The sequence below is a fragment of the Natator depressus genome, chromosome 8 (genome assembly GCF_965152275.1).
Source record: "Natator depressus isolate rNatDep1 chromosome 8, rNatDep2.hap1, whole genome shotgun sequence".
Classification (NCBI taxonomy): domain Eukaryota; kingdom Metazoa; phylum Chordata; order Testudines; family Cheloniidae; genus Natator; species Natator depressus.
Window position 1 is genome coordinate 105,017,735 of NC_134241.1, and position 23,209 is coordinate 105,040,943.

Genomic DNA, 23,209 nt, shown 5'->3' on the forward strand with positions numbered 1-23,209 from the left:
CTGGGGTTGCTCAGGCCACCAGTGAAGTGAGTTTGGTGGGACTTACCCACGCCCCGGGGACAGGGACCACGGGCAGCGGAGCCGGCCCCACTTCTGCCACCCAGGCAGTGGCTGGGGAAGGTGCCAACGCTGGGTGGGGGCCTGCGGCACCCTGTGGGCACCTCTCCCCACCCCCCACCCGTCCTGCCCCCCCAGCCGACGCGGAGCTGCACTACTTCCTGCATGGATCCTGTGCCCTGCCCCGTGTGCCAGTGATGCCCACGCTCCTCTTCCCGTCTAATCGTTAGCAATACGGTGCTGGGGCCTGGGTCGCGCCGCCCGCGCCAGTGACGCCCCGTGTAGAGTTTTAAAGTCTGATAGATTTTAATGAAATTTATATTCCTGCGTCCGCGTGCCGGCTGCCTTTCTTTGGCGGGGGGGGGGAGGCACACATGAGCAACCCTGGTACCCCGTCCCCACGGCACTGCCCGCCCAGGCCTGGCCCAGATGCTGTGGCCCGGTGCAGCCAGGAGATCGACGGGTCCCGTTCCCAGCCGCCAGGCTGCACGGAGGGGCCCAGGCCCTGCCCCCCACGCCTGGCCTTGCTACCTGCTGGCGCTGGGCAGAGGCACCCAGCATGCCCACAGCAGGTCCCAGCTCCCCTCCACAGCTGGGCAGAGCTCCTAGCCCCACGGGGCAGCTGTGTGGGTCCTGCCCAGGGTGGGTGAGGGCAGGGGGCCCCGCAGAGAGGGCACGGTGCCAGACCCCAGCACCTGCCTCTGGCTCCAAGGGCCCATCCCCCCCAGAGGCAGGAGCACTGAGAAGTGCCCAGGCCCCAGGCAGCTTCCCTTCCCCCTCTGCCCCCCATCCCCTGGGCACATGGTACCTGCGCCCCTCCCCCACCCAACCCCTAGGCCAGTGCACGCTGCATGGCTCCCCACGCACCATGGCAGGGGGCAGCCAGGAGGGGGCGTCGCAGGCCAGGCCCAGGGCTCAGCTCAGGAGCTGCCCCCCAAGACGCGGAGGGGGCTGATACCGGGGTGGGGTGGGACGACAATGCCCCTGTGGGTTGGGTGCCTCCAGGGCAGAGCAAGGGCGAGCCAGGGACAGAGGGACCCAGCGGGGCAGGAAGCGGCGCTGGAGCTGGGGGGGAGATGGGGCAGGACCTCCTGCCCATGCCAGGCTGCCCCAGGCTCCCCACCCCGTGCCCCAGGGCAGGCGGGGAGAGGCTCACAGCACTAGCTCGGCCCCTGGCACCCCAGCAGCCTCAGGTGGCGGCCGGAGAGGGGGCGCAGGGGCGGGCGCTGCTCTGCAGGTGGCGAGGGGAGGAAGGTCAGGCTGGGCCCTGCTGGCAGGGGGGCCAGGCGGCTGCAGGCTGGGCTTGCAGGGGGAACCCCAGCTCCTGGGGGTGATGGCGCGGCCAGGTCCTGGTGCCCAGAGGCCCAGCCGGGGGTCGCAGCCCCTCCGTGGAGCCCCCCAGCCAGGCCGCCCAGAGAGCAGCTGCACCCGTCGAGGGGCACTCGGCCCAGCACAGTGCTTGGGGCTGGCGGGGCTGGTTCTCGGCGGCCCGACGGGGACGGAGCGGCTGGTGCCAGGCGGGGGGACACGCTGGCTGGTGCCGGGCTCCCCAGGCCCACGGGACACCTGCAGAGCCAGGGAGACAGTGCCGTCAGCAGAGCCCCGCCGGGACAGAGCACCGCCCGCCCCGCCCCGCCCCACATCCGGAGACAGGCTCACGTCCAGGGGGCAGGGTTCAGCCAGGACCGACCCCGAACCCACCGCCCCAGCCTGCAGTGATAGCCTGAGGCCCTGCAATAATCCCACAATGGGGCCCCCTGCAACCAGCACGGCCTATGTGACCTGCCACCCCCGGGGGTCCCAGCCTGCCCCCTGCAGCCCTGCCAGTGCCCCTCACTACGATACGCTGCCCCCCAGGGCCCCAGCCAGCCCCCCCCGGGGTCCCAGCTTGCAGCCCTGCCAGTGCCCCTTACTCCAACCCGCTGCCCCCCAGAGTCCCAGCCTGCCCCCTGAAGCCCTGCCAGTGCCCCTCACTACGACCTGCTGCCCACTGGGGTCCCTGTAGCCCTGCCAGTGCCCCTCGATCTGACCCCCAGTCCACCCCATCCCATCCCTGGGGCCCCTCTCCTCCCCACACACAGCCCTGCCGGTGCCCCTCAGTCCCAAGCCTGAGGTGCTTGTATTTGCTGGTACGCAGGGTTCCCCTGGGCAATTTCTTCAAAGGGGGTTACCTGGGCTGTCGGGGGGCCACAGGTTCAGGGCACTGGACCTCCTGGGAGAGGCCAGGCCTGGGGTCCAGCTGGCCCAGCTGCAGGTCCTGCTCCATGGCTCGTCTCTGCTCCTGCAGCTCTGCACGGAAGGGAAGTGCTGATGAGAGGCAGAGCGTCCCTCGCTGGCCTGCCCCAAGCACTGCCCAGGGGGGTGCAGAGTGGGGCCTGCGGTGGTGCTGAGTGAGCTCGCAGCTCCTGGCTGCCCTGCAACGACTGGGTATTGTCCCTGTGTGGCTGTGAAACACCCTGCAACCCTCCCCAGAGCCAGCTGCATCTCCGTGATGGGGACGTGGTGTGACGATGTGACGCAGCAGGGAGGGGGGAGTGTTGACCTGGGAATGTGCCCTGGGGACGGGAGACCTGAGAGCCTGTCACCTGAGCCAGGAGGGGGAGGGGGAGGTGACACCTCTGCCCAGGAATGTGGATGGAGGCTGCAGCAGGGAACCTGCTCGGTGGGTTTAGTTTCAGTTTGGGGCTGGGTGGAGGAACACAGGGAACCCCAGGGCTGGGGTCTAAGCTCCCTGCTCCCCCAGAAGGACTTCACTGAGGGGTCCTGGGTGTACCCACAAGCTCTGTTTTGGACTGTGTTCCTGTTGTCCAATAAACCTTCTGTTTTACTGGCTGGCTGAGAGTCTCAGTGAATCCCAGGAAGAGGGGTGCAGGGCCTGGACTCCCCCACACTCCGTGACAACTGGTGGCAGCGGTGGGATCTACTGCACCCCGTGAACGGCGCTTCCTGCAGTAAGTGACTGGGGAACAGTAAAACGAAGGGGGATTGACGGGGACAAGGCGTGCTGAAGATTCAGAGAGAGACGGTTTCAGTGGGCGGTTAACCCCTGGGAGTGTGTGACCAGAGAGAAGGACTTTTGCAGTAACAGGGTCCCCTGGGGGATTGCAGCAAGCGGTCCCAGGGGCGGAGGAGTCTGCAGCTCGACCCTGGCAAAGAGGTGGTGACCTCAAGAAGGACTGGCACACTAGGGGCTTTTCCTGGAAACCGTGGACAGCTGCCCGGCCTGCGAGTGGCCAGCCGGGAGATGTACGCTAAACGCCTTAAGAGCGACCTGGTGGAGCTGTGCAGGCAGAGGGGGCTGCGCGTCGGGAGGTCCACCAAGGAACAGCTGATTGCCCAGCTGGAGGAGAGGGATCGCTTGGATGACCCGATCCCTGTCCCTGAGGGAAGCCGCCCGGCGGACGCAGCGTGGGCCCTGGGGCCTGACCAGGCTGGGAGGGGTCAGACTGCTGCCCAGGACACCCCGAGACCCTTCCTACCTATGCCTGGGGGAGGGGTTGTGGGAAGCCCAGCGAATACCGAGGGCCCCCTGACCCCAGGAGCCAAGAGGGGATCCTCCCAGCGGAGCTCCCCATCCCTGGAGCGGATGTGGCTGGAATGGGAGAGGGAGAGGAAAATGAGGGAGCTGGAGGATCATGAAAAACAACGTCAACATGAGGAGAAACAACGTCAACATGAGCAGGAGGAGAAGGAGAAACAACGTCAACATGAGCAGGAGAGGGAGCGTCAGGAGAAGGAGAGGGAACGTCAACATGAGCAGCAGGAGAAGGAGAAACAAAGACAGCATGAACTGGAGCTGGCCAGGCTGAGGAGCAGTGGGGCCCCGGCTGCGGTGAGTGAGGGGGGACCCAAGACTGCAAGGAGCTTTGATAAGTGCTTCCTGGCCCAGCGGAAGGAGGGGGAGGACATGGATAGCTTCCTGACGGCCTTTGAGAATGCCTGCGAGATGCACAGGGTTGACCCTGCAGACAGGCTCCAGTTCCTCACCCCCTTACTGGACCCCAAAGCCGTGGAGGGGTACAGCCGAATGACAGGGGCAGAGGCAGGGGACTACGAACTGTTCAAACAGGCCCTGCTCCGTGAGTTTGGGCTGACCCCCGAGATGTACCGGAGAAGGTTCCGGAGTCAGCGTAAAACGCCTGAGGTCACCTACCTACAACTGGTCAACAGGATGCAGGGATATGCCCGCAAGTGGACAGCGGGGGCCCAAACTAAAGAGGACCTGCTTGACCTGTTTGTACTGGAGCACCTGTATGAACAGTGCCCTTCCGACCTGAGGCTGTGGCTGGTGGACAAAAAGCTCGCGAACCCCCAGCATGCAGGGCAGCTGGCCGACGAGTTGGTGAACAGTCGGTCAGGGGGTAGCCGGGAGGAGTCCCAAAAGAACAGGCCCCCCCCGATGCAGAGAGAGAGTCACCATGGGGCCTCCCAGCGGGGAAATAGGGAGAACCCCCTCCAAAGGGGAATGCCTGGCGTCGGGCCCCTCCGACCCGTTCGAGGGGACCAACGTGACCTGAGCTGCTATCACTGTGGCCAGAGAGGCCACGTACGGGCCCAGTGCCCCGGGCTCCGGGACAAACTGAGCAGACCCAACCTACCCAGGGTTAACTGGGTAGGGACTCAGCTGGACGAGGGGCAGGCGACCCAGGAAAGGGGGGCTACCAGTTTGCCACCTGCTCAGGAGGGAAGAGTACCCCCAGCCAGCCCCGCCAGAGGGCTGGAGGCTCTGGACTCAGGGTGCTCGGTTTACAGGGTGGGTGCGGGGCTGTCCCTCCGGAGAGAGTGCCTTGTTCCCCTGGAGGTGGATGGGAGGAAGGTCAATGGATACTGGGATACGGGCGCGGAGGTGACGCTGGCCCGGCCCGAGGTGGTGGCCCCAGATCGGGTGGTGCCCAACACCTACCTGACCCTGACGGGGGTGGGCGGGACCCCATTTAAGGTGCCCGTGGCAATGGTACACCTGAAATGGGGGACCAAGGAGGGCCCCAAGGATGTGGGGGTACACCACCATTTGCCCACTGAAGTTTTGATGGGGGGAGACCTAGAGGACTGGCCAAGCGACCCCCAGACCGCCCTGGTTGTGACCCGTAGCCAGAGCCGGCGAGGGGCACTGCGACCTGACCCTGGGGAGGGTACCACACTGGAGGCGCGAGACCCTACTCGGGTGGGGAGGGAGCGCCGAGGGGCACAGCTCAGAGAGGCTGCGGCCTCAGACCTGGCCACGGAGGGGGAACCGGGCCCCATCCCTTCCCCAGCCACTGAGTTCCAGGCCGAGTTGAGGAAAGATCCCTCCTTGCAGAAGCTCAGGGACCTGGCCGACCTCAGTGAGGGACGGTGTGACGATGTGACGCAGCAGGGAGGGGGGAGTGTTGACCTGGGAATGTGCCCTGGGGACGGGAGACCTGAGAGCCTGTCACCTGAGCCAGGAGGGGGAGGGGGAGGTAACACCTCTGCCCAGGAATGTGGACGGAGGCTGCAGCAGGGAACCTGCTCGGTGGGTTTAGTTTCAGTTTGGGGCTGGGTGGAGGAAGACAGGGAACCCCAGGGCTGGGGTCTAAGCTCCCTGCTCCCCCAGAAGGACTTCACTGAGGGGTCCTGGGTGTCCCCACAAGCTCTGTTTTGGACTGTGTTCCTGTTGTCCAATAAACCTTCTGTTTTACTGGCTGGCTGAGAGTCTCAGTGAATCCCAGGAAGAGGGGTGCAGGGCCTGGACTCCCCCACACTCCGTGACACGTGGCGCTCCACCCCGACCGGGGCAAGGAGGCTGGGCCGGGACACTGGCTTTGTGCTCCCCGGGGAGAGGTCGGGCAGGTCTCTTACCAGCCATCGTTGGCTCCTGCGCTGGCGCCGTAGCGGCTCGGTGTTCCTGCTCCAGGCAGCACTGGGGAGAGGGGGGGAGAGTCAGAGCACTGCCTGCCCACTGCCCCCAGGGTGTGGGAGGGGCATGTTATCGTAGGGTCTCTCAGAGCAGGGCGAGCCCCCCCACCAGGAGTGTCTGCAACAGCCACCCCTGCACTGATCGCCTCCAGGGGCCGGAGCAGTCCCACGGGGGGCTGGTCCTGGCCCATCGCCATGGCACTGCCCAGAAGAGGCCCGGTGAAATATTTCACCAGCACACGCTGGACTGGGAAACCCACAGCACAACCATACCGTGGCCAAGCCGCCGGCCCCCAGCAGAGGGCGCTACCACTTCACGCAGCCACAAACCCCTCCCCAGCACAGTGCCACAGAACCCAGAAGTCCTGGCTCCCAGCCCCCTGCTCTACCCCACTAGACCCCGCTCCCCTCCCAGAGCTGGGGATAGAACCCAGGAATCCTGGCTCCCAGGCTCCTGCTCTACCCCACTAGACCCCGCTCCCCTCCCAGAGCTGGGGATGGAACCCAGGAGTCCTGGCTCCCAGCCCTCCCCGGCTCTAACCCACTAGACCCCACTGCCCTCCCAGAGCTGAGGATAGAACCCAGGAGTCCTGGCTCCCAGCCCTTCCCCGCTCTATCCCACTAGACCCCGCTCCCCTCCCAGAGCTGGGGATAGAACCCAGGAGTCCTGGCTCCCAGCCCTCCCCGGCTCTAATCCACTAGACCCCACTCCCCTCTCAGAGCTGGGGACAGAACCCAGGAGTCCTGGCTCCCAGCCCTCCCCCGCTCTAACCCACTAGACCCCACTCCTCTCCCAGAGTCAGGGATCAAACCCAGGAGTCTTGGCTCCCAGCCCCAACTCCCAGTACTCCTGCCAGCAGCCCTTCCCCTGCACACGCGCCCTGGGAACCAGGGTGAGGGTGGCTGCTGTGGGGCAGGGCAAGTCCATCCCTGCACGGCCCAGCAGGCTGCCCCGGTGGGGGCCATGGCTTGGCGTGACCAGGGGCAGCCTCCCGCCTGGTGAGGTGCGCAGTGTGACGAAGTGGGACTGTTCTTAATGTTTCCTCCGAATATTGTGGGGGTGCCTCAGTTTCCCCTAGGCAGTTCTTAAGTATCTAGGTGGTGGGGTAAGGGTGTATGATCACTGCAGAGCCCTAGAGGGCAGGTGTGTGCAGGGGTCTGGACACAGAGAATGGCCGACACCCTGTTTCCTGGCAACTGAGGGCCTGGGCCCTTCCCCCCTGCAAGGTGAGAGCTAAAGGGTTGGAGAACAAAGGAATCAGGTGACCTCCTGGCCCGGGAAAGGAACAAAGCCCAGAGGAGGAGGGGCTGGAGGGAGTTTCAGTTTGGGGCTGGCTGGGACATGGAGTGAAGTGCAGACGTGGTTGTCTGGCTCACTGCCCCCCAAAATGGACCCAGCTGAGGGGTCCTGTTCTCTGCACCTACAAGCTCTGTGTTAGACCATGTTCCTGTCGTCTAATAAACCTTCTGTTTTACTAGCTGGCTGAGAGTCACGTCTGACTGCGCAGTTGGGGTGCAGGACCCTCTGGCTTCCCCAGGAGCCTGCCTGGGCGGACTCGCTGTGGGAAGCGCACGGAGGGGCAGAGGAGGCTGAATGCTCCGAGGTCAGACCCAGGAAGGTGGAAGCCGTGTGAGCTGTTTGCCCTGCGGACAGTCTGCTCACCGGAAGGCGACTGCCCCAGAGTCCTGACTGGCTTCATGGGGAGCAGTTCCAGAGCATCGCCCGGGCACTCTGTGACACGCAGGGTGGCTCAGGGGGTGTCTCTCTGCTCCCAGACAGCCCAGGGCGGGGCTGTGACGAAGCAGGACTGTTCTTAATGTTTCCTCTGAATATTGTGGGGGTGCCTCAGTTTCCCCTAGGCAGTTCTTAAGTATCTAGGGGGTGGGTGTGACGAAGTGGGACTGTTCTTAATGTTTCCTCTGAATAGTGTGGGAGTGCCTCAGTTTCCCTATGCAGTTCTTAAGTATCTAGGTGGTGGGGTAAGGGTGTATGATCCTTGCAGAGCCCTAGAGGGCAGGGGTATGCAGGGGTCTGGACACAGAGAATGGCTGACACCCTGTTTCCTGGCAACTGATGGCCTGGGCCCTTTCCCCCTGCAAGGTGAGAGCTAAAGGGTTGGAGAGCAAAGGAATCAGGTGACCTCCTGGCACAGGAAAGGGACAAAGCCCAGGGGAGGAGGGGCTGGAGGGGGAGTCAGTTTGGGGCTGGCTGGGGACATGGAATGAAGTGCAGACGTGGTTGTCTGGCTCACTGCCCCCCAAAATGGACCCGGCTGAGGGGTCCTGTTCTCTGCACTGACAAGCTCTGTGTTAGACCATGTTCCTGTCGCCTAATAAACCTTCTGTTTTACTGGCTGGCTGAGAGTCCCGTCTGACTGCGGAGTTGGGGGGCAGGACCCTCTGGCTTCCCCAGGACCCCGCCTGGGCGGACTCGCTGGGGGAAGCGCACAGAGGGGCAGAGGAGGCTGAATGCTCCGAGGTCAGACCCAGGAAGGTGGAAGCTGTGTGAGCTGTGTGTCCTGCAGACAGGCTGCTCCCCGAGAGGAGACTTCCCCAGAGTCCTGACTGGCTTCGTGGGGAGCAGTTCCAGAGCATCGCCCGAGGACTCCGTGACAGGGGCCAGTGCCCCCTGCTGATCCCGCCATCCCAGGGGTCCTACCCGGAGGTGGCAGATGTGTCTCTCCAGGGCACGGCACTCCTCCTCCAGCAGGGCCCTGGCAGAAGAGACAGGTGGGTTAGGTGGGCACCAGATGCATGGGAATGAGGGGGGCCGGGACAAGGGTCAGCGTCTGCTTTAAACATTTCCCTGCCATGCCCTGGGGCCCCTGGGCACAACCCCTGGCACTTGGGCATGTGCCCCCTCACAGCACATGGCAGTGGGACCTTGTCTCACCAGATGCCAGGGTTAACCCACCTCCCAGAGACCCCCCAGCCCTGGAGCTGTGTGGCTGGGCAGGGTGGCTGGGAAGGGTCACAAGAGCGGACAGAGGACCAACCTCCTGGGATGGGAACCCATGTCTGGAGGAGGGGCTGGGCAGAAGGGGTTCGCCTGGAGGCTGGGTACAGGTAACCCCTGGTGCCCACATGGGAGAGGCCTCCCCGTCCCGGGGCTGGGAGCCATCACGATCCCTGACCCTCGGGACAGGCACAGAGCGGGGAAGGAATGCACCCCAGGGAGCCAGTGGCAGAGCCAGGGATGGAGCCTGACACCCCAGCCCACGCTGGACCCCCCCAGCCCTGGGCCCAGGCCAGGAGCAGTGCAGCGGGGTGGTGAGGGTTCCTCTCCCCTCTCTGTGCACAGCCCATCCCACCGAGGACCCTGGGATGGCAGGATCAGCAGGGGGCACTGCCCCACCCCAGGCTGCCGGGGAGCAGAGAGACACCCCCTGCGCACGTCACCAGGAAGGAGGCTGTCCCTGGGCCCTGCAGGGGTGGAACGGCCACTGGCCCCCAAGTGCCCCTCCCCTCCAGGAGGCCTGGCTGCCCCCCAGCTGGCAGCACACAGGGGCCAGGAAGCGAGGGGGCAGGGCAGCCCAGACAGACCACAGGACCACCTGCTTCCCCTCTGGCCCCGTTGGTTCCTCATTCCCCACAATCCGCCCTTTGTTCTCTCCAAGCCGCGGGCCCCAGTCCCGGCTGCCAGACTCTGCACACGGGAGACAGCCAGTGAAGGAGGCCGGGGGACGCTGGGGCATGGCCCCCCTGTGACGTTATTGACATAATCTGGGACCGTATAGATCATTGTTGCAACCAAGGTCCTGTAGTGGCACCAAATCTTGTATACAGGGGGTCTAATAAGGTGTCTAAGACGAGGTTATGGTTGGCTGGTTAGGATTATGCTGTCTATATGTGTGTATCTTTTTTGTATTTAAAGTTGTAAGTATTGGCTCTGTGCTGTCTGTATTTTAAACTTGTGCTCTGCTTCTGGGGGACACCCCAGACAAGCTGGTGTCAGCTCTGCCTAGCCTGCTGGATGGCCCATTAAGGACCCTCAGCGACACAACTGACCCAGTGAGAGAAGGCAGACACGCCTGGGGACTCAGCCAGGTGTGCAGGGACCTGCCTAGGGACAGAACTCTGAGGTGTTTCCAGGCCATGGGATGGGCAGCTTGTCCTTGGGACAAAGAAAGAGACCACATGGCAAGAGACTATAAAAACCTGTTGCAGCTCCTCCATCTAGTCTTCGATCCTGCTTCCGACCTCTGGAGGGACTTGGCTACAAATGGAAGCTCCAAACCAAGGACTGAAGGACCCCTCCCAGCTGGGGATGTTCTCCAGAGACTTGATTTGAACCTGCCGTTTATTCCATCGCTGCTACAAGCCTGAACCAAGAACTTGGCCATCACTGTATGTCATTGATTCCATTGAACCCATTCTAGCTCTCGTCTCTCTCTTTTTCCTCTGATGAATAAACCTTTAGATTCTAAGGGATCGGCAACAGTGTGATTTGTGGGTAAGATCTGATTTGTATATTGACCTGGGTCTGGGGCATGGTCCTTTGGGATCGAGGGAACTTTTTTTCTTTTACTGGGGTATTGGTTTTCATAACCATCTGTCCCCATAACGAGTGGCACTGGTGGGGATACCAGGAAACTGGGGTGTCTAAGGGAATTGCTTGTGCGACTTGTGGTTAGCCAGTGGGGTAAAACTGAAGTCCTCTGTCTGGCTGGTTTGGTTTGCCTTGGTGGGCATAGGAACCCCAGCCTGGGGCTGTAACTGCCCTGCTCTAAGCAATTTGTCCTGAATTGACGCCTCTCCGTTGGGTCCCGTCAGAACCAGCCTCGTTACACCCCCCTCAGGCACTGATATTCCCCTGCCACAGTCCCACTTCTGGCACCTCCCACACAAGGGGCTGCTCCCCGGGCAGGGTCGAGATATTGACATGCCAACGCCGCCAGGGAAACAACCCATTACCCAGCGGGGAGCCAGACTCACCCCAGCTCTGCCAGTGCCCCTCACTCCCGACCCGCAGCCCCTGTTATCCCAGCCCTGGGCTCCCCCCCACAGCTCTGCAGTGCCCCTCAGTCCCAACCTTCAGCTGGGGCGAGCACCCAAAGGGAGGCGTTAGCACTTGGCTCTTGCCAGGAGCCTGCTGCAGGGCAGGGCGCAGCGATGGGGGCAAGGCTGGGAGGCTTTCTGGGAGCAAAGCCCAGAGTGAGCCCACAGCAGCGCTGGGCTGGAAGGGCAGAGCTGCAGCACCGGGGGCATCGCTCTGAGCCCTGGCATGGCCCCTTGCTCCAGTCCACCCCTCCATTCCCCGTGCCCCGCTCAGGCGCTCGCTCCAGTCCCCCTCTGCTCCCAGGCCCAGCCGCTGGGCCTCTCCCCGGCTCCCCGAAGGCGGCTCTGGGTTGGGGTGGGGCGGACGGTCTCTGCCAGCCCCTGGCTCACCTACCGGAGATGGGTCTGTGCCTGGTGGATGCGGGAGACGCTCAGCTTGTCCTTGAGGGGCTCCAGGTGGTGGACAAGGCCGGGGTCTGGGCTGGGGCAGAGGACAGACAGGGTTTGCCAGGGGACCATGGCGGGGGGCCCCTTTCCCAGAACCATTAGGGGTGTAGGGAGCAGCACCTTTGGTGGGGGAAGGGCTGGCAGCTCTGGCTCGTCCCCCCCTGACTGGGGCGGGGGCATTCCACACGCTCACAGACCTGGGCCCTGGGCTGGGCCCCACAGCCAGCCCCCAGGAACCCCACAGAGAGGCCGCTGGTGAGCGAGTGGTTCAGCCCTGGTGCAGGGCTGGGTGGCAGAGTCGCTGGCAGGGAGGGGCGGGAGGGTGGGAAGGGGATAGCAGGACTTTGAGTCCTTGGGGAAGTGACAGGGGCAGTTTGGGGTCCGAGATGTGTACACGTTCCCACTGTAACCAGAGCACCAGGAGCTGGGGGTTCGGAAAGAGCCAGTTGGCAGTATCCTGTCATCATTAGGTTCCAGAGTTACAAGACAGTGGGGACGACTGGGGCGGAGCACTCGGGCGGGTGGCACCCTCATGGTGCCCAGCTCCAGGAGCGCTCCAATGCAGTAGCCAGGATCTGGCATACACAGGGCTGGCCCCACACTGACTGCACCACCCGCCCTCCGGCCACCACCCCCATGCCCCAGGAGCGCCCTGCTGCTGACCCACAGGAGGGAGGGCTGCCCAGTGGGGGGGTCAGTTCATGGGTGGCCCCGTTCCCATCTGTCCAGTGGAGATGAGCCCAGCCCTGCTCCCAGGGCGGAGGGTGACTGGGGCCCAGACACCACGGGATGGGGGCCAGCTAGGTAGACCATCTGTCCAGCTGAGGGGCAGGAGCAGCACTCGCCGTGCCCGGGCACAGACCCACCTCGTGCTGGTGCCCCCAGACAGGGACCTGTCCTGTGCTGCGCACTCCCCTCCAGTGTGTGGCCCCAGGGCGAAGCTAACCACATGGGGGCTGTACTTGGCGATGGCCCCAGCTGCGTCCCTGTGGTGAGGAGGAGACCTGATATGAGCCCCCTGGCCTGGGTTGGGCCCTGGGGGGCTGGGCTGGGGAGGGTCACCAGCTGGAGGGGCTCAGTAGCCATGGCTGGGCCAGGCTGGGCAGCTCATGGGCTGGGGGGCTGTAGGCACCCCAAGAAGTAGGCCCAGGTGGGCATGAAGGGCTGGAATGGGCCAGACATGGCCCAGCACAGAGCACCCAGCGCTGCTCATGCCAACACAGACGGGCACGATGCCAGCCCGGGGCTGTCGGGATCGAGGGGCACTGGCAGAGCCGGGGGAGAGGACAAAGCGAGCGCAGGCACAGGGTGTCAGCGGCAATGGACAGGACCCGGCGCCCTGCTGCCTGGTGGAGTCCTCAGTGCCCAGCACATCCCAGGGCACCTCCCCGCTCTGCCCCGGCCCCCTCCAGCTGCAGGTGCCCCGCACGTGGCCCCTCGTGCCTGGCCCAAGCAGCGTCTCCAGCGCTGCCGGGGGACTGCTCCGCCCCGGGTGCTGCAGCTGGCCAATGCCGGCTCCCAGAGCCCTTTGAAGTGCTCCTGGAGGCTAAGCTGGCCCAGAGAAGGGGCTAAGCCAGGCGGCTGCTGAGTCAGCGGTTCTGCAATCGCAGCCCCCGGGCAGGGAGAAGGGCTCAGCCAGCCGCGAGCGCAGCCAGGCCCAGTGCCCCTGCACCCCCCGGCACTGCCAGGCAGCCAGGAATTCCAGCTGGGGCTGGCTGCGTGTGGGTCCTCGGCTCCCCACCCCCAGCAGGGCCCTTCCAGCAGCACCATGCAGAGCACCGAGCCCTGCAGCACAGCGGGGGCAGCGCCAGGGTAACCCCCACCCCAAAGGGCCCCCCATGCCGACTGGGGCATGCAGGTCTCGGGGTGGGATAGCTCCCCACACACAGCGCTCCTGCAGCGGGGCAGCGATCAGGAAGGGCTGGGGGCCCTGGGGAGGCTGGAGTGAGGAGACGGGGCTCCATTGCTGGGTACCGAGCAGAGACATCTCCCCCCCGGAGGAGTCTGACAAAGGGGGAATTTTCTGTTGTATTTTCATGAAGCGTCTGTGTGCCTCAGTTTCCCCTCTATTGTCAGTGTTACCAGGGCGGGGAGGGGGACAGGCAGGCTGGGAGACGGAGATAAGGATGGCGCAGCTGTTTGAGCCAGGATGGGCCATGGAAAAGGACTGGTGGAGGGGCCCAAGGGAGCTGGATTGCCCACCTCTCCGCAGGGAAGCTGAGCCCAGAACAAAGGACTGGTGGGGGAGGCTGCAGGAAGGAGTCGGGGGCTCCTCGGGGTCAGACCGACACAGGCCAAGCCATGGGCTCGGGCTGAGCAGGGAGGCCCATGCTGTGTCCGGCTGACCAACAAACCCACCTGGCTCGGCCTCGCTGCGGGAGCCTCGCTGCAGGCAGGGGGTGCGTGTGTCCCTGCGCCGGGCACCAGGCTCCCCCAGGGGTGTCTCGGTGCACGCGCTGGACGGAGCAGGAGGGTGCCCAGAGCTGTCTCGGAGGCGGTGGTGCCGGCCCTGGAGGCAGAGAGGGGCCCCATGGGGGTCTGGTGCACTGAAGGTTCCTCCCAGACACAGCTCCCAAGCAGGGGGAGGGGCACGGTCCTGGGGGTCCATGACAGGGCCATGGGGGGCTCAGTGCCCAGGACACCGCCCAGCCCGGGTACCTGCCCTCCTGGGACGCCTTCTGCTGGAGACTGAGCAGCAGCATCCGGAGCTCCCGTCTCACCAGCTCCTTGAGGTGGGTGGGGGCTGTCAGGAGAGCCCAGCCCCCGGCCCCCTGCGGGGGGCACTGATCCAGCCCGGCGCAGGCTGAGCGCTCCTCCCGCCACAGCTCCACCAGGGTCTCCACCTAGACAGCAAGGGGCAGGAGAGGCGTTACCTGGGAACGCAGCCCCGAGCCCCACCTCAGCCCCATGGCACCGCACCGGGTCTGGCCCCACCCACGGCTCAAGTGGGACTCTGCATGGAGGGAGAGGGGCAGGGAGGCCCCCACAGGCCCCTTCCTGCAGCAGGGATGAGGACACCCCTCCCACGTGCATCCCACACACACAGGCAGGCACCCCCGCCATGCCGTCCCCAGGCAGGAGCCCGCAGCACCATCCGGCCCAGGGCACCTTGACCCCACAGCCGGGGCAGAGGACACAGGCCCGCAGCCAGCAGCTTTTGGGCTCCCGAAAAGGCCTGAAGCTGCTGCCCCTTGCCCTGCCCCCAGTTCTGAGGCCACTGCCATGGAGAAATGAGTGCAGGTCACGGGGGGCAGGGTGAGGGGCAGGGGACAACGGGCTGGTCGGGAAGGGCTGTTTAGGGGCCTGCAGGGAAGCATGTGAAAGGAGCCGGGCTGCAGCTCTGGCATTGCCCCGAGGGCATCGCAGGGCCGGCCCAGCAGCTGACAACAGAGACGGGCCTGAAGGAGGGTGAAGACGACACACACCCCCTGTGGGGGGCGGGGATTACATGGAAGCCCTCCACCCAGGGGCCCAGCCTGGGGCGGCAAGCGCCCGAGGGCAGGGGCCCTTGGGTGTATGGCCGGGGCTGGGCGTGCTGGCAGCATCCTGGAGGGGGCTGGGTGGGGAACACAGAGTTAAGGCTGCCCAGTGGCTACAACCCCCCCACCCAACACCCCACGTTCCCTGGGTGCGGGCGTTTCTGTTTGGGGTTGGACTCTCGACGCAGGAGGGGCCCGTGGCCAGGGTGGCAGCATCCACAGTGCCAAATAATGATGCTTCTCCCACTGAGGAAAGGACTGTCTGTCCCATCCGCCACCCCCCACCCAACCCCCCACAGCTCGCCGGGGAACAGCTGAGCCCAGCCCTTGGCATGGGACAGGGCCCCACTGCAGGGGATCGGGGAGGGGGACCCACATCTGCTGAGGCCGTGAGCAGCTCTCGTGAAGGGAGGCTGCAGGAGAGCAGGGGCCTGGCTCTCCGATGGGCACGACCTACTCCCACCCCACCTGGCAGCGTTGCCCTCAGGCCGCGTCCCTGATATCCCACCCCGGCTCGTTCAACGCCAGGATCCTGCCTCGCCCCACAAGGCCCCCTCGCCCCACTGGGAACCCTCCCCCCCAAGCAGGGGAGCTGCCTGCACCCAGCCAGAAGGGGCACTGGGCTGGGTGCAGGCGGCTACACCCCAAGGGAAATGAACTGCTCCTGCGGGACGGGGGCAGCTCCCTGGGCTTGGGGCCGGACCCAGGGCTGGCCGGGGGGCTCACCTCCGCGTGCAGCTCCAAGCTGCGCTCCACCACGTCCACCCCCAGGATGCTCTTCACCTCGGGCTTCTCGCTGGGCACCACCTGCTCCTCCACCAGCCTCCAGAGCGAGGGCAGCGGCTGCAAGGGGGCAGGGAACATGGGGGCAGCGCCCGCTGCGGGGCGGAGAGAGGGGTGGTCAGGCTGGCTCAGCGCAGGCAGGCCCCTAATCTTAGGCTGAGCCCCACACCCTGCCCCTATCCCCCGACATCTCCCGCAGCCCCCACCCCGTCTGCCGCCCCACACCCTGTCTGCTGCCCCGCTGCCCCACCCACCTCTGCCCCCCACACCCTGTCTGCTGCCCCGCTGCCCCACCCCCCTCTGCCCCCCACACCCTGTCTGCTGCCTCACTGCCCCACCCCCATCTGCTGCCCCACTGCCCCACCCCGTCTGCCCCCCACAGCCCCACCCCCTGTCTGCCACCCCACACCCTGTCTGCTGCCCCACTGCCCCCACACCCCATCTGCTGCCTCACTGCCCCACCCCCGTCTGCCCCCCACAGCCCCACCCCGTCTGCCGCCCCACCGCCCGTCTGCCGCCCCACACCCTGTCTGCTGCCCCATTGCCCCACCCCCCTCTGCCCCCACACCCTGTCTGCTGCCCCACTGCCCCACCCCCCTCTGCCCCCACATCCCGTCTGCTGCCTCACTGCCCCACCCCCATCTGCTGCCCCACCCCATCTGCCCCCCACAGCCCTACCCCCTGTCTGCCGCCCCACCGCCCCACCCCCCTCTGCCCCCACATCCCGTCTGCTGCCCCACTGCCCCACCCCCCTCTGCCCCCACACCCCGTCTGCTGCCCCACTGCCCCACCCCCCTCTGCCCCCACACCCCGTCTGCTGCCCCACTGCCCCACCCCATCTGCTGCCCCACTGCCCCACTCCGTCTGTCCCCCACAGCCCCACCCCCCTCTGCCCCCACATCCCGTCTGCTGCCCCACTGCCCCACCCCCCTCTGCCCCCACACCCCGTCTGCTGCCTCACTGCCCCACCCCCATCTGCTGCCCCACTGCCCCACCCCGTCTGCCCCCCACAGCCCCACCCCCTGTCTGCCGCCCCACCGCCCGTCTGCCGCCCCACACCCTGTCTGCTGCCTCACTGCCCCACCCCCATCTGCTGCCCCACTGCTCCACCCCATCTGCTCCGCACAGCCCCACACCTCGTCTGCCCCCACACCCCGTCTGTGGCCCCACTGCCCATCCCATCTGCCCCCCACAGCCCCACTCCCTTTCTGCCACCCCACACCCTTGTCTACCCCCCCACTGCCCCACACATCGCTCTATCCCCACATCCCATCTACCCCTGCCCCATCTACCCCCTCTACCCTGCGCCCCATGGAGCCTCCCCAGGCCCTGCCCCACCGAACCCGCACAGCCCCAGGCGGGGGGTGGCTCCGCCCTTCCAGCCCGACGCTCCTCGCCCCGCCCCCCCGTTACCAGGATAAACTCCCCGTCTCCATAGTGACGCCCCGCCTCCTCCCGCCCGCTCGGCCCCTTAAAGGGGAAGCGACCAAAAGGTGCCGGTGCCCCCCCCCGAGGCGGCGGGACTCGCAGCGGGGCACAGGGGGCGGAGCTGGAGGCTGGCGCGGGGGACACAGGGGGCGGGGCAGGGAGGCTGCGCGGGGGGCACAGGGGGCGGAGCTGGGGGGGCTGGCGCGCGGGGCACAGGGGGCGGGGCAGGGGGCGGAGCTGGGGCTGGCGCGAGGGCACAGGGGGCGGAGCTGGGGCTGGCGCGGGGGGCGGGGCAGGGGGCGGAGCTGGGGGGGCTGGCTTGGGGGCGCGGGGGGCGGGGCAGGGGGGGCTGGCTTGGGGGCGCGGGGGGCGGGGCAGGGGGGGCTGCGCGGGGGCACAGGGGGCGGGGCAGCGGCCGGAGCTGGGGGGGCTGGCTTGGGGGCGCCGGGGGCGGAGCTGGGGCTGGCGCGGGGGGCACAGGGGGCGGGGCAGGGGGGCTGCGCGGGGGCACAGGGGGCGGGGCAGGGGGCGGAGCTGGGGCTGGCGCGGGGGCACAGGGGGCGGGGCAGGGGGCTGCGCGGGGGCACAGGGGGCGGAGCTGGGGGGCTGGCTTAGGGGCGCGGGGGGCGGGACAGGGGGGGCTGCGCGGGGGCACAGGGGGCGGGGCAGCGGCCGGAGCTGGGGGGGCTGGCTTGGGGGCGCGGGGGGCGGAGCTGGGGGCTGGCTTGGGGGCACAGGGGGCGGGGCAGGGGGGCTGCGAGGGGGCACAGGGAGCGGGGCAGCGGCCGGAGCTGGGGGGCTGGCTTGGGGGCGCCGGGGGCGGAGCTGGGGGCTGGCGTGGGGGGCACAGGGGGCGGAGCTGGGGCTGGCGCGGGGGGCGGGGCAGGGGGCTCGCCCGGCCGGCGGGACTCGTAGCGCGGACCGCGGGCGCTGCGCGGCGGACCGGCCCCGGAGCCATGCGGCTGCTGCTGCTGCTGCTGCTGCTGGCGGCGCTGCCGGGCGAGGCGGCGGTGCGCCCGGCGGGGCTCTGCGAGGCGGGCGGGCGGCGCTACTCGGCGGGCGAGCGGTTCGTGCCGCCGGGCGAGCCCTGCAGCCGCTGCGAGTGCACGGCCCGGGGCCCCGCCTGCGCCCGCGCCCCCTGCCCGGCCCTGCCGCCCGCCTGCATCCACGTGAGCCGCTACCCGGCCGCCTGCTGCCCCCGCTGCGAGCGCGTCGGCTGCGAGCACCGCGGCCGCGTCTACGGGCTGGGCCAGCGCTTCCAGGTGCGCCCCCGGGCCGGGCACTGGGCGGGGCGGGGCGCCGGGGGGGCACGGAGCGGGGGGGGGGGCCGGGATGGGGTTGGTCGGGGAGTGGGCACTGAGCGGGGGGGCGGAGCTGGGCACCAGGGGGTGGGCACTCAGTGGGGGGCGGGGGTGGGCACCGTGCGTCGGCACCGTGCGTCAGGGTCTGGTCGGGGGGGGGGGCACTGAGCGGGGCTGGCCACTGAGCGGGGGGGCCGGGATGAGGTTGGTCGGGGAGTGGGCACTGAGCAGGGGAGGCGGGTCTGGGCACCAGGGGGTGGGCACTGAGCGGTGGGGGCTGGTCGCGGGGTGCACCAGGGGGTGGGCACTCAGTGGGGGGGCGGGGCTGGGCACCAGGGGGTGGGCACCATGCGTCAGGGTCTGGTCGGGGGGGGGCACTGAGCGGGGGGGCTGGGATGAGGTTGGTCGGGGAGTGAGCACTGAGCAGGGGAGGCGGGTCTGGGCACCAGGGGGTGGGCACTGAGCGGTGGGGGCTGGTCGTGGGGTGCACCAGGGGGTGGGCACTGAGCGGTGGGGGCTGGTCGGGGGGGGAGCACTGGGAGATGGACACTGAGCGGCGGGGCTGGGCGCAGGGGAGTGGGCACTGAGCAGTGGGGGCCAGGATGGGGCTTGTCAGAGGTGGGCACTGAGTGAGGGGGCAGGCTGGGCACCAGGGAGTGGGCACTGAGCGAGGGGGCGGGGCTGGGCACTGAGCGGGGGGGGCCCGGGATGGGGTTGGTCAGGGAGTGGGCACTGAGCAGGGTGAGCGGGTCTGGTCGGGAGGTGAGCACTGAGCGGTGGGGGCCCGGATGGGGCTGGGTGCAGGGCTGGCTAGTGTTGGGTCGCAGTGGGTGGGTGCCGGGCACCAGGGTGGGGCTGGGCGTTTGGTTGGACATAGACCCCTTGCCCTGAGGGGGCAGGGATGGGCACTGGGCTGGGGGATTTGCTGCAGTCACGGGCCAGGGTCTACAGGCTCGTGCCACTGCCAAGGGGCTGGTTAAAAGGCACCAAGGGCCAGTGCCGTCTCCAGGGGCAGCGCCAGAGGGAGGACTGGTGGGTCCAGCTGAGCACCAGGACTCCTCTGGGCTGTTCCAGGCTCGCGGGTTGGGGGGTCTGGTGGGTGGTGCCGGGGAGGTGGGTCTAGCTGTCTGTGCCCATGTCCCCATCCCGGAGCCGACGGGGATAAGCGCCGGGACTGGCGGAGCGGCACGGACGTGACTGTGCAGGGGATTCGAGCGGAGCGGAGTCAGTCCGATCCCCGTCCCTGGGGCACTGGTGGGGCCTGGCCAAGGGCCCAGCCCTGCTCTGGCCTGTCAGGAGCATGGGGAGGCAGGACCCCGCTGGCCTGCTCCTGCCAGGTGGGATCCTAGAGCCAGGAAGGGGTTGGCGCCCAGGCATCCCCGGGCTCCTATGGCCAGTGCCCATCTCCTCCAGCCTCAGTGTGCCCCGGGGCATGGCCCCTTCTGCTGCCACGTTTCCTCTGCCAGCCAAATGTGCGAAGGGGCATGTCCGAAACAGCCTGGCCTAGGAGTTGGCGCAGCTCAGTTCTGGGCACGCTGGGCTCTGACAACAGGTGCGCTGGAGCCGGCCAAGCTGGGGTGCTGCCAGCAGGGGCTTCCCAAAGCCTGGATGCCGGGGGGTCGTGGGCGTGGAGAATGGGGTACAGAGACTTCCCCTGGAGGAGGCACCGGTTCTCAGTCAGCCCCAGGGCAGAGGAACTGGCTGGCTCATGGGGTGTTTCCCATCTTGGGCTCCCACCTCCCCTTGCGGGATAGCTTCACCGGGGGGGGGGGGGGTGTCACGGAGTCCCCGGGCGATGCTCTGGAACTGCTCCCCATGAAGCCAGGCAGGACTCTGGGGGAGTCTCCTCTCTGGGAGCAGCCTGTCTGCAGGACACACACCTCACCCGGCTTCCATCTTCCTGGGTCTGACCTCGGAGCATTCAGCCTCCTCTGCCCCTCCGTACGCTTCCCACAGCGAGTCCGCCCAGGTGGGGTCCTGGGGGGGCCAGAGGGTCCTGCCCCCCAACTCCGCAGTCAGACGGGACTCTCAGACAGCCAGTAAAACAGAAGGTTTATTAGACAACAGGGACATGGTCTAACACAGAGCTTGTAGGTGCAGAGAACAGGACCCCTCAGCTGGGTCCATTTTGGGGGGCAGTGAGCCAGACAACCACGTCTGCACTTCACTCCATGTCCCCAGCCAGCCCCAAACTGACTCCCCCTCCAGCCCCTCCTCCTCGGGGCTTTGCCCCTTTCCCGGGCCAGGAGGGCACCTGATTCCTTTGTTCTCCAACCCTTTAGCTCTCACCTTGCAGGGGGGAAGGGCCCAGGCCATCAGTTGCCAGGAAACAGGGTGTCGGCCATTCTGTGTGTCCAGACCCCTGCACACACCTGCCCTCTAGGGCTCTGCAAGGATCATACACCCTTATCCCACCCCCTAGATACTTAAGAACTGCCTAGGGGAAACTGAGGCACCCCCACACTAGTCAGAGGAACCATTAAGAACAGTCCCAGTTTGTCACAGGGTGCCCCCCCAGGGTGCAGAGCCTGGCACTGGGCCTGGCGGCTAGGACAGGTGCCTGACGTCTGCTGCTCGAGCAATGGCATGGGCGGGACCAGGGGTCCCAGAGCGCATGTGGGTTTGTGCCCCCTCGGCTGGGCCACCCAGCCGGGAACAGAGCTGGTGGATTTCAGAGTGGGGCCAAGAGGGGCACTGAGGGTGTTGGGAGCCGAGCACGTGGAGGGCAGCCCTGTACTCCCAGCGAGGGAGTGGGGAGGATGCTCCCCTGGGGCCAGCTCACCTCTGACCCACGGCCCGTTGTCCCCCAGCCCTCGGAGTGTGAGCAATGCACCTGTGACCCGGACGGCATCGCTCGCTGCCTGGTGGCCGACTGCGCCCCCCCGCCCTGCGTCAACGCCGTCTACGAGAAGGGCCGGTGCTGCCCCACGTGCCAGGACGGTGAGCGTGGGGAAGGGGCTTGGTGGAAGGTGGAAAGCACAGGGGGTGTGGTGGCCCTGGGGCGGGGGCATTTTCAGAACCCCCAGAGGCAGTGAGAGGTGCAGTTGCTGTGGGGATCTGGGCGGGGGGGGGGGGAGGTGCTCAGCTGTGGGGCGGAGAATGAGAATGAGAGGGGAGGACAGGTAATGGGGAGGGGAAGGCAAAGCCTGAAGTTTGGGGAATGGCCCTGGGTGGGGTGGGGCTGGACAGGGCCCTGCTCTGGGCCCATGGGGGCACCAGGCTCTGCCCGGCTGGGGGGGCTGGGCTGGAGTCTCCCGTGGCAGGCGGCCTGGCAGTACCAGGAGCCACCCGGCCGCGCCCGCTGCTGACCGGAGCCCCCCACCCCCAGGTCCCAACTGCTACGCGGACAGGAGCCGGACGCGCGTCATCCCCGCCGGAGAGGCCGTCTGGGTGGAGCCCTGCACCCGGTGCCGCTGCCACGACGGCCAGGACGCGGGCTACTGGGAGGGCAACCGGGTGGCCAAGTGCGAGCGGCTTCGCACCTGCCGCCCGCTGGACCGGCACAACTCCTGAGCACCCCCCCCCGCTGGGCCCCAGAGCCCCCTCCCCCCGCAACACCCCTTCCCCCTCCCGCTGGGCCGCAGAGCCCCCCTCCCCCCGCAACACCCCTCCCCTTCCCCCCGCTGGGCCGCACAGCCCCCCTCCCCCCGCAACACCCCTCCCCTTCCCCCCGCTGGGCCGCAGAGCCCCCTCCCCCCGCAACACCCCTTCCCCCTCCCGCTGGGCCGCAGAGCCCCCCTCCCCCCGCAACACCCCTCCCCTTCCTCCCGCTGGGCCGCAGAGCCCCCCTCCCCCCGCAACACCCCTCCCCTTCCCCCCGCTGGGCCGCACAGCCCCCCTCCCCCCGCAACACCCCTCCCCTTCCCCCCGCTGGGCCCCAGAGCCCCCTCCCCCCGCAACACCCCTTCCCTTCCCCCCGCTGGGCCGCAGAGCCCCCCTCCCCCCGCAACACCCCTCTCCCCCTCCCGCTGGGCCGCAGAGCCCCCCTCCCCCCGCAACACCCCTCCCCTTCCTCCCGCTGGGCCGCAGAGCCCCCCTCCCCCTGCTGGGCCCCAGAGCCCCCTCCCCCCGCAACACCCCTTCCCCCTCCCGCTGGGCCGCAGAGCCCCCCTCCCCCCGCAACACCCCTCCCCTTCCTCCCGCTGGGCCCCAGAGCCCCCTCCCCCCGCAACACCCCTCCCCTTCCTCCCGCTGGGCCCCAGAGCCCCCTCCCCCCGCAACACCCCTCCCCTTCCTCCCGCTGGGCCCCAGAGCCCCCCTCCCCCGGCAACACCCCTCCCCCCCTCCCGCTGGGCCACAGAGCCCCCCCCCCCCACTGGGCCCCAGAGCCCCCCTCCCCCCGCAACACCCCTCCCCTTCCTCCCGCTGGGCCGCAGAGCCCCCTTCCCCCGGCAACACCTCTCCCCCCCCCTGCTGGGCCGCAGAGCCCCCCTCCCCCCGCAACACCCCTCCCCTTCCTCCCGCTGGGCCCCAGAGCCCCTTCCCCCCGCAACACCCCTCCCCTTCCTCCCACTGGGCCGCAGAGCCCCCTCCCCCCGCAACACCTCTCCCCCCCCCTGCTGGGCCGCAGAGCCCCCCTCCCCCCGCAACACCCCTCCCCTTCCTCCCGCTGGGCCCCAGAGCCCCCTCCCCCCGCAACACCCCTCCCCTTCCTCCCGCTGGGCCGCAGAGCCCCCTCCCCCCGCAACACCCCTCTCCCCCTCCCGCTGGGCCCCAGAGTCCCCCTCCCCCTGCAACACCCCTCCTCCTCCTCCCGCTGGGCCCCAGAGCCCCCCTCCCCCCGCAGGGCCCCAGAGCCCCCCTCCCCCCGCAACAACCCTCCCCTCTTCCCACTGGGCT

At 67.8% G+C, this 23,209-nt stretch overlaps 2 protein-coding genes across 4 annotated transcripts; one reads left to right on the top strand and one right to left on the bottom strand.

Moving 5' to 3' along the window:
* Window positions 1-930: 930 nt before the first annotated feature.
* Window positions 931-17,034, bottom strand: CCDC24 (coiled-coil domain containing 24). Of its 3 annotated transcripts, none has more exons than XM_074961901.1 (9): window positions 16,943-17,020; window positions 15,585-15,736; window positions 14,038-14,222; window positions 12,246-12,365; window positions 11,327-11,413; window positions 8,594-8,648; window positions 5,878-5,938; window positions 2,229-2,346; window positions 931-1,623 (listed from the first exon to the last, which is right to left on the bottom strand). In XM_074961901.1, the coding sequence occupies exons 2-9, from the start codon at window positions 15,720-15,722 to the stop codon at window positions 1,218-1,220; spliced, it is 1,170 nt and encodes a 389-aa protein (XP_074818002.1). In that variant the 5' UTR covers window positions 15,723-15,736; window positions 16,943-17,020; the 3' UTR covers window positions 931-1,217. The 3 variants fall into 3 exon arrangements, with proteins under 3 accessions (XP_074818002.1, XP_074818003.1, XP_074818001.1); XM_074961902.1 differs by having other exon boundaries at window positions 932-1,623; window positions 16,980-17,034; XM_074961900.1 differs by having other exon boundaries at window positions 932-1,623; window positions 16,985-17,030.
* A 991-nt stretch (window positions 17,035-18,025) lies between these two features.
* On the top strand, window positions 18,026-21,917 carry LOC141992999 (von Willebrand factor C domain-containing protein 2-like). Its single transcript, XM_074962342.1, has 3 exons — window positions 18,026-18,331; window positions 21,181-21,310; window positions 21,699-21,917. The coding sequence occupies exons 1-3, from the start codon at window positions 18,026-18,028 to the stop codon at window positions 21,881-21,883; spliced, it is 621 nt and encodes a 206-aa protein (XP_074818443.1). The 3' UTR covers window positions 21,884-21,917.
* The last annotated feature ends 1,292 nt before the right edge of the window (window positions 21,918-23,209 follow it).

Coding starts and splice junctions, on each gene's coding strand:
- CCDC24 (XM_074961901.1), bottom strand. CDS start 15,722: ATGTTCCCTGCCCCCTTGCAGCCGCTGCCCTCGCTCTGGAGGCTGGTG. Junction 8,649..11,326: donor CAGGCACAGACCCATCTCCG/GTAGGTGAGCCA, acceptor CTCTTCTGCCAG/GGCCCTGCTGGAGGAGGAGT. Junction 5,939..8,593: donor GACACATCTGCCACCTCCGG/GTAGGACCCCTG, acceptor CCCTCTCCCCAG/TGCTGCCTGGAGCAGGAACA.
- LOC141992999 (XM_074962342.1), top strand. CDS start 18,026: ATGCGGCTGCTGCTGCTGCTGCTGCTGCTGGCGGCGCTGCCGGGCGAG. Junction 18,332..21,180: donor GGCTGGGCCAGCGCTTCCAG/GTGCGCCCCCGG, acceptor GTTGTCCCCCAG/CCCTCGGAGTGTGAGCAATG. Junction 21,311..21,698: donor CTGCCCCACGTGCCAGGACG/GTGAGCGTGGGG, acceptor CCCCACCCCCAG/GTCCCAACTGCTACGCGGAC.